The 12,422-nt window shown below is 49.8% G+C and overlaps 1 protein-coding gene across 6 annotated transcripts in view; it reads right to left on the bottom strand.

Annotated features, from left to right (window-relative positions):
• IQSEC3 (IQ motif and Sec7 domain ArfGEF 3) overlaps positions 1 to 12,422 on the bottom strand; it is a 110,806-nt gene that overhangs the window by 43,778 nt on the left and 54,606 nt on the right. For all 6 annotated transcript variants that reach the window (XR_012017836.1, XR_012017835.1, XM_072799355.1 and 3 more), the window contains exon 3: positions 10,976 to 11,255. Coding sequence is in view for 4 of the 6 variants with exons in the window: in XM_072799355.1 (XP_072655456.1) it covers positions 10,976 to 11,255 (280 nt within the window). In the remaining 2 variants the exon portion in view is untranslated. The remainder of the gene's footprint in view (positions 1 to 10,975; positions 11,256 to 12,422) is intronic.

Below are 12,422 nucleotides of genomic sequence, written 5' to 3'. Positions count from 1 at the left end.
GAGGGGCTGGTGGTGTGTCTCCAAAGCCCTTACTCACCTCCTCCCACCTCCTGCTATAGTCTTTTCTCCCTCTCAGATGGCTATGTTCTCTCTCTTTCTCCCTTACCAAAACCTCTTAGGAAAAGACCAGAGAGACTTTCCCTTTGAAATGGCATTTGCCCAAGGTAGGCTCACCAGGGCTGCAGCTGGACTGCCTCTCACGACCCCAGTGATCCCTTCACTTCCCTCCCTGTGGGTTCCCCCCCCACCCTGCCCCACCAGACCAGAAGAGATATCTTTCTAGCCCAGGATATCTCACAGACACAGTTGGGACACTCCTGGGTAAAATGGGATGATCTCAGTGTTGCCTTCAGCCCTTCCATCTCACCATTCAGGGCCCTTCCCATCCCCAAACCTAGTGGCATTATTCTGTCTTCCCACAAGCTCTCTGAAGATAGTTGGGAAACTCAATCCTATTAAGGTTTAAGTGGCCAATAAGGCCTCCTGCCTGGCACCCCTCAGAAGTGTGTTCATGTCACGAAGTACAAGGCCTCAAGCAGAAGGGCCTTCTGGTCCTCATATCATAGGACCTTCAAGATGCTCTTACAAACCATACCAAGTGGGTAGGTGGGTGGGGGGATGGGGTAACTGGGTGATGGGCATTAAGGAGAGCAGCGATGTGATGAGCACTGAGTGTTTTATGCAACTGATGATTCACTAAATTCTACCCCTGAAACTAATAATGCACTATACATTGGCTAATTGAAATTAAGTTAAAAAACCAAAAAAACCCATACCAACTGTATCAGTTATCTACTGCTGCATAACAAATTGCCCCAAACTTAGTAGCTTAAAACAACACCCTCTTATCTTCTCTATAGCTCTGTCAGTCAGTGGTCTGGGCACTGCTCAACTGGCATCTCTAGGTGGGACCTCACCTAGAAGAAGTCAAGGCATCAGCTGGGACTGCAATCTCACACAAAGCTCAGGGTCTTCCTTCACACTTATTGTCAGCAGAGTTCGGTGAGATTCTAAGGCCAAGGCCCTCAGTTATAGATACCTGCTATTCTCTGCTATGGGGTAGTTCAGCCCTTAGAGGCCAACAGAAGAGTGACTCTGATGATTCAACTTCTTATAAAGGGTTCACCTGATTAGATCAAGCCACCCAGGGTGATTTTCTTTTGGATTCACGCAAGGGCAACTGAGTGGTAACGTAATCACAGGAGTGATAGCCTATTATGCCTTCTAGTCCCCTGGCACTCAAGGGAAAGGGATTATATAGGATGTGCACATTCGGGGTCAGGAATCTCAGGCTGTCAGATTTCTGCCTACCATACCTATTAGACAATTGCCAATGGGGTTTTATCGTGTACCCAAGATCTCCAGAGAAACGTAGAAATTTCTGATATCTCAGAGGCATTTTGTTGCTGCTTTTGCAGAAATCACATCAGAGGGGAGAGACCACTGTAGCTTGGCTCACTGTCCCTGCAGAACTCTGGCAGGCTCCCTGAGGTCTGGAATGAAGATTGGCCTTGAAGAGACTGGAGCACCCTCCAAGGGGAAGTGTACAGAGTGAGGGGAGCTGACTTAATTACCTCCTTCTGGCAATTTCTGTCTCCCTCTTACCTTCCTTGAGTACCAGGAGAAACTGTCACCAGGCAGAAATTCATATTTCTTTCCTACCTGGCCTACTCACACTTCAAGGGAAATACTAGGCCCATGAGCATTCTTTTCAGGTTATGAGATGCTATTGGCAAAAGAGTGAAGCTATAAAATCCATTGCCTGAAATGTTTCCAGAATAGGAAAGATGTTCATCCCCCTGGCACCGTATTGTCCTACCTAGAGGCAGAAGGCTGACTGAGCTAAGCCTAGGAGACTTCTGTGAGCCAATGTCCCCAGGTCACCCAAGCAGAGAAGAAAACCTGACTTTATTTTTTTTTTAAAGATTTTATGTATTTATTCATGAGAGACACACACACACACACAGAGGCAGAGACATAAGCAGAGAGAGAAGCAGGCTCCATGTAGGGAGCTCAACATGGGACTCAATCCTGGGACTCCAGGATTACATCCTGGTCCGAAAGCATGCACTCACTCTTTAGCCACCCAGGTGTCCCAAAACTTGACTTTAAAGATCTTGAATCTGTTCCATCCAGTTCTCCACTAGACTATAGGCCCCATGAAGGCAGACTTTGCATGTTCACTGCTTTATCCCCAATGCTTAGAGTGCCCAGCACACAGTAGGCCTTCACTGAATATTTACTGAATACATTAAAGAATTAATCACAAAGTTATTTTTGTGACTCTCAAAAACCAAAAACCTCCCTAATCTTTTTTTTAAAAGATTTTATTTATTTATTCATGAGAGACACACAGAGAGAGGCAGAGACATAGGAAGAGGGAGAAGCAGGCTCCATGCAGGGAGACCGACATGGGACCCCATCCCAGGTCTCTAGGATCAGGCCCTGGGCTGAAGGTGGCACTAAACCTCTGAGCCACCCGGGCTGCCCAGAGACCTTTAATCATGAAATCTGATGGTCCATCCTCAACCTACCTTCCTCCTCCCTGTTTTCTGCAGCTCCTGGTATTTTTATCACTCTGAAACCCTGTCCTCAGCTCTTGTGACCCAGTCTACCTTGGTCATCTGTTTCCATACAACTTTTTAATCCAATACTCTGACCACAAAACCCCTAAGCATGCCAGTTACAAGTCATATGTGAGCCACCATCCACTCTGCAGACACATTGGAATTATTTTCCTATGCACTTCTGTGTTGGAAATCATCAGAGCAGTCTCTTGTAGCTGATAATTAACAACTGATTAAGAGGGAAGCTATCTCAGGCAGAGCCCTTGTGGCAACTCTACGGTTGTCCTGAAGGCTAGTGTCTTCTTACTTCTTGTGTGAGAACCTTGTCCACTATCATAACTTCATCCTACTTTAATGGACTGATGAACAAGCCTTAGGGGAGATCCTCAGTCCCAGCCTTGCTTCTTCCCTGCTGGTTGACCTTGGACAAGTTTCCTAACATCTCTGACTCTCTGCTTTCTTATCTGTTAAATGAAGCTAATCCTGCTGACTCTGTAGCTTGTTATAATTGAATTGTTTCATATAGCACTGGCCACATACTCGGTGTACAGTAAGCGGTAGCTATATGAAGACAATGATGATTATGTGAATGTCTCTCAAATTTCCATTCTTAGGCTTGATCCTAGAATCGCATTTCCAACAGTCCATAGATCCCTCTGTTCATTATGCAAAGCCACTGCCTTTCCCCCACTCCTTGAACCAGCTCTCAATGATTTCTTTATTTGCCTACAGCACCTTGGCTGCTCTGCTCTCGACAGCCTGGGAAACTTGCATTTGTCCGTGGGTTCTCCTAGCCCCAGCCTCTGCATCTGTCAGCCTCAAAGCCTTTATTCCACACGCCTCTACCCTCAATACCTTTTGCATCATCCTGACCTTTCCACCAGACTGTTGCCACATGGGGCTATCTTTGGCTCCCAACCTGGACCACTCTGGCTGGCAGCCTCCCCACTGCCTCCCTGCTCCTTTCTTAAATCTACCATCCACCCTAGTCTGCATAACCCTAATCCAAGCTCTCGGAGAGCAGATTTGAACACAGGCCTTCAGTGGCTTGAGAGCATTGCCCAAAATAAATATAAACGCTTCCTGCTGGCTTTCTGACCCTGAACAATCTGACCTTAGCCTACGTCCCATCCTCTACTACTACACCAAGCCTATGTCTACACTGGATGGACTCCTGCTCCTCCCCCAGCCCACACTAGGCTTTCCTGCTCTGAGTGTTTGCTCAGCCTTGTTCCTCAGCCTGCACTATCCTCCCCTTTCTTCAAGATCTGCCTCAATTGTGTTTTCTCCAGGAAGCCTTCTAGGTCTCCCAACCAGACAGGGAGCTCCCCGCTTCAGATGCCCATGGAGAATGTTGTTTCTTACATCTCTCTGACACCCAGTTTTCTCTATTCATCTTTGTGATATTCATCTAACCCATCCTTCCCTCTCTCCACCCCACCAATCCCGACTCCAGCAGAGCATAAGTGATTCGAGGCCTCCGATCCATGCACAGCACCTAGCACAGAGCCTGCAAGGAGCATCTGCTTACTAGGGCATTTGAATTCAGTTGTTGGATATTCTCCATTTGTTCCAATGCATTTAACACAACCATCTCCCATTTATTTCAGCCTCATGCCTGCCGCAACTCCAGCCTGCATTGTCCCCCAATGTTTCTTTCCCATGCTTTGCAGCCCACCCTTAATGCTCTCTGGATTCCCACGGACTGTACCTCACAGGCAGGATGGTGTTATCTGTCTCTACATTCCTGGTGCCCAGCCTCGAGACAGAGTTGTCTGGGGCTTAATAAATGTTTGCAGACATGAACTAAACTGAGCTCTGCCCTGTACCCCAGGGGAAATAAAAATCTAGGCTCTCTTCTGGATCTGGGCTTGGAGTCAAAAGCTGCATCTTCCTCTTGCCCCCCTCTGCCCCCACCCCCCCACCCCAGGGCTCAGGAACTTGGCAGTGTCCCAGGTCAGCTCTGTACACCCAGCCAGGCCCTCCTGATCACCCTAACTCTTTTCTCTTCTTAACCAGGGCCAGGTCAGAGAGCTAAGAGAGATGGATATGGGAGTGGGGGTGGGGGGTGGCCCCAGGGAGGGAAGGGTCTCTGGGCCCATGGGCCTAAGGACAACTCAGCTCACTTCTCTCTAAACCCCATGAATCATGGGTAATGGTAGCCTTGCCTCCTCCCAAGAGAGCAATCTCTCAGCTTCTGCCAGAAGAAGCAGTAGAGGGGAGCTGGAGCGGGGGGGGGGGGGGGGGGGGGCTTTGTCTATCTAATGAGCCTCTCAGTGTTAATTAGAACGTACTCCCTTTTTTCAGGTTGCTGTGGCAGCTGAACTGGAGGAGGGCCTCAGAGAGGTGGCCGCCAAGTCCAAGTCCGGGGGAGGGGAAGAGAGCAACTAGCTGGGGGACTGCAGGGTTGAGGAAGGAGGGAGCTGAGGGGGCGGTGGCTTTCACATGTGAGCAAGGATTTCCTCTGATCCAAGATTTCCCAGCTGAGAATGTTGAAGCATTACGTGGAATGAGCCTGTAGAACTTGGCAAGGGAAGGTTTACGTGAGGCTTAGGAGCAGACAGTCTAGGGCAGGAAGGAGGGGGGGGGTGCTCAAGCTCAGAGATGCTAAGCATCCCTGGAGGAGGCTGGCCTGCATGGGGCAGGCTGTGACCTCTGCGTCTTCTCCGTGTGCCCACCTCCCTGTCCACTGTCCAAAGTACAGAAAGTGCTGGACACAGCTGGACACGGAGTCCTGCCTTGGGAGCAGGGCTGCACTTGGGAACCTCTCTTGACTCTAGCCAGCTGGAGGTGAGAGGGGTGCTATGAATCAGCTGCTCCTAGGTCACAGAGACTGTCTCAGGTAGAGCTGCTGCTGTGGGGAGCCTTCTCTGAACCCTGGATCAGGCTCCATGCTGTCACCAGCACTCCCGCAGTGCCCTGTGCATCACTTCCTCGGAACCTCTCGCTCCTCTGTGATGAACAGACTGTGGAAGACTCTGGGTAAAACCAAGGACTGTGGAGTCCCAGTATTGGCTGCACCAGGGATGTACATCTAGGGATGTGTCCTTGGCTGAGTGACTCGATGATATCACTAAGCCTCAGTCTCCTCCTTCCTAGAACGGGAATAGCTCACCGAGATATGGTGCAGATCTGGTGAGATAATGCATGGGAAATGCTTAGCACCTTGTCCCGCACATAGTTGGAGCTGTTCATGCCAACTAGTGCTGATGACATGTCAGCACCCACCACTGGAGTGAGCTCCTTGAGGTCCGGGACTGCATCTTCTGTATTGTGGTGGCCCAGGCCTTGCACAGGGCAGCTGTGCAGTATCGTTCCCTGAACTGGATGCAAGTGGACAGAAGGACTCTCCCTGATGAGTGTCCCTTTCACCATCATCCTCTGTGGGCTGGCCCTCTGGTGCGCTCCATATCCTTGGTAGGACTCTCAGCTTCAGAGGAGCCTTAGATCCTCTGGGACAACCCCTCGTTTCACAAATGAGGACACTGAGACCCAGAGAGTGGGAAACATAACCACCACTTCTCCCCTTGACAGGTACCCCCTGGTGAGGCGAACCCTGAGGCTGGCGTCTGGGAGATCTGCTGTAGAAGGGGCTGCTGTCCAAATAGAGAACGTGACTGAGGCGGATGCTACTGACCACAGCTGCATGGCCCCCTGGCTTGGACAGCACAGAGCGCAATGCCATTTGGACACCCCATGTGAGCTCCAATCAGTGGGGGCACAGAACAGGATACAAACCCCCTCGAGGGCCTGAATGAATCTGGAAATCACTCGGGTGCCCTGTGTATCCTTGTCACACAACTTTCTTGGAGGACCCCCTCCCTCCCAAAGGGACCTGCATGCTCCCTCTTGGTCCACCTAGGTTGTAGCCCCAAGGGCTGCTGTGAGATGAAGTGACAGAACTGAGGGCAGAGGGAGCAGAGGACCTCCCCACTGTGTGAAGCTGGGAAGAGGCCCTGGTGGCTAGGGTAACTGGAAGTCCAGGGGCCAGCTCCTGTATTCACTTGTTCGTTCGTTCATTCGTTCATGTGTCTGTTCTTTCATTCATGTGTTGCTCCAACATGGAGCATGTCCCCAGTGCCAGGGACTGTTCTGGGTGCAGGGAAACAAAAGTGCAGCGAGAACAGCGTAACATCTAATACATAGGGAGCGCTTACACCTACACAGACTATGGCAGTAACCCCCGGCCCTGGAGATGTCCTGTGCACAGCCTGCTCACCTCCATGACAGCCCTGATAATGACATAGTTCTTGCCCTTAGGAGTGGGACGGTTTTCGGGTGGCACAGGGTCAGCGGTGGGGCACTCAGGGAGAGCACACACCCAAGCTTAGGGATGCTGAGCTGAGATGCTGAAGTATGAGTAGAGACCTCCCAGGTGAAGTGTGATGGAGGGACAGGTGGGGAGTGTTCCCAGCAGAGAAAATAAGATACATCAAGGCCCAGAGGCAAATGACAGCACTGAAATCTGGAGAAAGGCAAATGGGACCAGCTGGAATCCCGTGTGGGGGCGGGGCAGGATGTGGGGTTGCATCTGGTGGTGGAAGAACCTGGAGAAGTCTTTGTCCTATACACGGTGGTGGTTTCCCCAGGGGCTCAGGCAAGAGTTGATTGTGGCCTACCCTGGGGGGGTGCAGTGGGCTGGGCAGGAGAGGGAGGAATTCGGGAAATAGTTAAGTACAGTAGCATCAGTGGGGTTTGGGGTGGAGCAGATGCCAGGGAAGAGAGAGAAGAGTCAGAAAATGCCTGGGATTCTGGAATGGCTGGAAGGTTGGTGGACTAGGAAGATAATGATTGTCCAAGGATTCATGCAACTGGGGACACTGACAGAATCAGAATATTAAATCTTAGATCTCGAAGACTCCTAACTCTGGGAAACAAAGGGTTGCTGATAGGGAGGTAGATGGGGGATAGGGTAACTGGGTGACGGGCATTAAGAGGGTATGTGATGAGATGAGCACTGAGTGTTATACTATGTATTGGCAAATTGAATTTAAACAACAACAACAAAAAGAATAAAGAAACCTAAAGCAAGGTCAGGTCCTGGTCCCAGGCTTCATGCACCTCTCCCTCTTCAACTCACTTAGTATTTTCCCCTTTTCATCCTCAAGCATCTTCTTTATGCCAGGCACTGTGTCAGGCACTGAGGATATAATGATGATTAATAAGTCATGTATCCTGCCTTCAAAGAGGAGTTAAGTGAATGGAGAATGAGGATATAGAACTGAAGGGCTACGACAGGGAACAGCTGGATGCTAGGGGATCATCAAGAAGGGACATTCATTGCAGCCTTGCAAGGGCAAGGAAAGCTGCCAGAAGGAGGAAGGAGGATTCTGTCCACAATTCTGTCCCAAAATAAAAGAAAGAGTAACTGAGGCCAAGTGCTAGATGAGGAGCAGCAATGTTAGCAGTAAAGGCAGAAGGAACAGCATTTACAAAGCCCCAAAGAGATAGGAGGCAACAGAGGCCCAGAGAAGTTAATCTTGGGCAGCTTGCCCAAGATCACACAGTTCATTTGCAGAAGATATAGGAGCTGAACTCAGTCTCTTATAAACGTGTGCTGTATTTTTAATCACTTTTCTCTAGCCCCTCACCAGCCTGTCTTCCTCCCACCCCTAGCCTAAGCTTGGCTTAGAGAGATACCCCAGCCAGGGGAGGTGGGCTGTTCCCTGAGGCTGGTGCACTCAGCATGAACGCCCCTGGCACGTCCTCTACCAACTCTCACCTTTCCCATCCCACTCCTGCTGGCCCGACATGCAGACCTGTCTATCAGAATGATGTCCACCACAAAAAGGTCCATGACACCAATGAAAAAACCCTGTACAACTCTCCATATGCCACCTAGTCACTCAGAATTAAACTAATTCTCCTGTCCAAGTTGAAGCACAGCTTTCCCTTGGTTTTATTGACTAGATGCTCCTTAAGTTGACCTGCACTCTCTTTGCAGGAGCAAGTAGAGACCATTTTTTTTTCTTTTTAAAAGATTTTATTTATTTATTTATTTATTTATTTATTTATTTATTTATTTAAGAGAACAAGTGGGGGGAGGGGCAGAGAGGGAGGGAGAGAAAGAAGCAGACTCCCCCGCTGAGTGGGCTCGATCCCAGGATGCCGGGATCATGACCTGAGTCAAAGGCAGATTCTTAACCAACTGAGCCACCCAGGTGCCCCCGGACTATTTTTTTCTCCCTGTTACTTCACTCTCTTGTTCTTTTGCGCATCATAGTTATTCAAAAATTAATCATTCAGTGAGCTCTTAGTATGTCCAAGACACTCTGCTAGATGCTGGGGAAAGGGTACACGGATGGTTAAGAGATGGTCTCTGTCCTCAAGAAGCACAGTCATGCAGAATTGAGAAGACTTCTTATCTGGGCCAACTGACCACCCACATCATACTGTTGTGTTCCAGATGGACTGTCTGCCAGCCCCTGCCTGGGCATTCCCGGTAACACAAACTCCCTACCTCCCAAGCAGGGCACTCTATATTTTTAACAGCTCTAATTGTTAATTGAGCTAAAAGCTTCCTTTCTTGTAGACTTCATACATTAGTACCACTATTTTTGCCTAGAATGATAGAAAATATATCTAATCCCTTTTTTACATGCCAGCTCTTCCATATTTAAAACTTGTTTTTATGTCTACAATTTCTCCATATGACTCTAGCCAATCCTATTTTCCTTCTTAGGAGCACCTTGGAATCCTTGGGATTCTTACATCCCTCTTAAATGAAGCCCCAAGAATCAAGTACAGGCTCCAAATGAGCCCTGACCGGAACTAGTGTAGGGCTCCAGCCAGCTGCTCCCTTATCGGTGGGGGGACTTTATCCACCCCTCGGTGAAAGCAGCTGTACTCACTTCTTTGGCAGCTGTTTTACTGGTTATTGACTCCTCTTGAGCTTACAATCAACTAAAGCCCTACGGTCTTTCTCCCAGGACCAAGCCTGCCCATCTTATGCTAATGCTATGAGCTTTTCAAAGCTAAGAGAACTTTAGATGTTTTTCTCTATTTCATTTAGACTTTTTCATTTAAATCTTTAGGTCTCAATGAGATTTTTACAAAATCTTGGATTCTATCACCACGATATTAGCTGTCCTCTTTCAGCTTGGTGTCAGCAGAAATTAGTGCCTTGTCAAAAATGATTGAACTGAACAGGACCAACGACAGCACACCACTTAACTCCCCAGGAATTGGCATTGATGGAAAAATCAACATTTTATTTTTGTTTTGAGAATTCTATTTGAAAACAACCCACTTGACTATATTGTCATCTAGTCTACTTCCTATCTTGTCCACATACATATCATGGGAGATTTTGTTAAATACTCTACTGACAGCCAGATGTTCCACCAATAGCTGGCCTTGATGCTGAAGGGAAGAAATGAGGTTGGTATGGCCTGACTCAGTCTTAGTGACCTTTCCAAGAGCTTTCCTTCCAAAGATTCACTTTGGCCATTGAGTTAAACGATGGTTCTTTAGAACCTATACATTATAGGGCTAGAAGGGACCTTGGAGATGATTCAGGGTCTAATTCTCAATTTTGCTGATGAAGAAACCAGTGTCCAGAATGCTTAATTGGCATTCTCAAAGTCACAGAGTTAACTAGAGCAAGACTAAGGACTGTATCTTATGTCTGTGGATCCAAGTTCAGTCTTCTTTTTTAAAAAAAATTATTTATTTATTTAAGAGAAACACAAAGAGAGAGGTAGAGACATAGGCAGAGGGAGAAGCAGGCTTCCTGTGGAGAGCCTAATGCAGGACTCGATCCCAGGACCCCTGATCACGACCTGAGCTGAAGGCAGATGCTCAACCACTGAGCCACCCAGGTGTCCCTCAGTCCTCCTTCTTAACAGTATCTAGTCATGATATCTTTCTCTAAGCATATGCACATGAGTATACACACACACACACACACACACACACATACACGAATGGAATTTGTTCTACAATAGGGGAGCTCTGGTTAATATTGGGAATCCTCAATCTCCCTGGAGGAGACCACTGTCTTTGCATCTCATTTGAACCTATGTGTGCCTATACCTGGGGCATGAAAATGAGGCTATATCTTCTAAGCAGCAGGTGGAGGTAGGGGCTTCCCCAGGGAACAGTGGGCCACCTGCGGTGAGGTTTGGGGGGTGGCTATTTAGGCCTCCTGAACATGGCAAGAGGAACAGAGCCCTGAATACACTGCCTAAGGGCCTGGCATTGCAAAGGTGTGCCCCCTGCCATGTAAAGGCTGGTTCCTGACAAACTGGGCTACAGGGCACCGCAGAATACTTAGCTCAATTTAGTGGGAAAGGAGTGCACCTGCAGCAGAAGTGTGCCCAAGTGGGGAGATCCCTGGTACCCTGGATAGCCCCCGGAGGCAGGGCCCCTTCACCACCCTCCCCGCCCCCCTTGGAGGCCCTGGGTACCTGTTTATTCTTTAGGTCAAGGGAGAGCTCGTAATCGGAGGCGTTAGGGGCGTGGGAGCAGAGCGCCGTCGCCAGGGCAGGCTGCTGCCGGCCGGGGGAGGCCGTGCGGTGGGGGCCAGCCCTCGGGGAGGCACCCCCCGCCCCCGGCCGCTCCTCCTCCTCCTGCAGCTCCTGGGCTTGAGCCTTCGGGGCATGGGCACTGGGTCTGCCGGCTGCCACCGCCGCCGCTGCCACCACGGAGTCCTCCATGCCCCCACCGGCCTGGGCGCAGGAGCCATCACTGTGAACAAAAGGCAACGGTGCTCGGTTGGGGGAGAGCGGGACTGGGTGCATGTGGGTGCGGGGGGTGAGGAGAGCACTCTGGCCTGGCCTTTGGGGCAACAGCGAGCCTTTCTAGTGTGGGGGCTGGTGGAGGGGCCCCCTGCCATCACCTCTAGGGAGGGGCTACCTTGGCAGGGGGAGAGCTTCAGGCAAAGAGCAGAACCTGAGTTGGCAAGGGTATCCCAAGCAGAGGGAAGAGGCAGCTATACTTAGAAGCAGTATGGCCCATAAGGGAAGAGTAGACCACCTGGGTTGGAATCTGGACTCTGACTTACTAGCTGTGCGAACCTGAACAGGCTATGTAAGAAAGTTCATTGTACCTCTGTTTCCTCATCTAGAAAATGGGCACAATACTAGTACCTACCCCAGTACCAACCTCCAGTTGGAAGGTCTGAGTTAGCTAAAGCTCTTAAAACAGTGCCTGGCTCATGGTCGTGGCTATATTTAAGTGTTAACTGTCATCATTATCAGTGATCTAGTTCCCTGGCCAGTGGCTTAGGCAGCTGGAAAGAAGCTGACCTACACTGGACCTGCTCCATTTTTACACCACCCCAATGACTGTTGGAGGGGAGAGGGGTGATACAGGCTTAGCCGGGACACAAAGCCCCTCCAGGCTGGGTAGATGTCCGCTCTTTGGGGCTGGGGCTGTGAAAAGGACGGTGCTTGCCCTTCCCTGCTGGGTCTAGGGAAGCATCAGTTTTTGGCTTCTGGCTGCTCCTCCCCTTCCATGGAGCCAGCAGCACCTGACCATAGGTGCTGCCCACCTCTCTACTCTAAGAGGACACCCGCCAGCTGAAGCCACACACCCAGCCTGTGCTGGAGAATTAGTACTCTCAGGTTGTTCCCCTCCCTGGCCAGTCACCAAGTTCTGCCCCTGCTCAAGGCCAAGGGCTAAGCCATCTGTCCATGAAGCCTTTCTAAGTGACTCCAGCTTTAACTGCTTCTTCTGCTTCTAAGCCCACTAAGAGCTGTGCTTAGAGAGTCCCTTTTTCTTTCATAGGAGGAGAAGTATTGTGGCTAAACTCCCAGCTCTACCACCGTGTGGCTTCCGTTAAGTCGCTTTTTCTCTGAGCCCCCTTCTGGTTTCCTCATCCAGGTAGTGGGTGTACTAGTACCTATTTTATGA

This window comes from Canis lupus, chromosome 25 (genome assembly GCF_048164855.1).
Source record: "Canis lupus baileyi chromosome 25, mCanLup2.hap1, whole genome shotgun sequence".
Lineage (NCBI taxonomy): Eukaryota > Metazoa > Chordata > Mammalia > Carnivora > Canidae > Canis > Canis lupus.
This window is presented reverse-complemented; position numbering and strand designations above follow the sequence as displayed.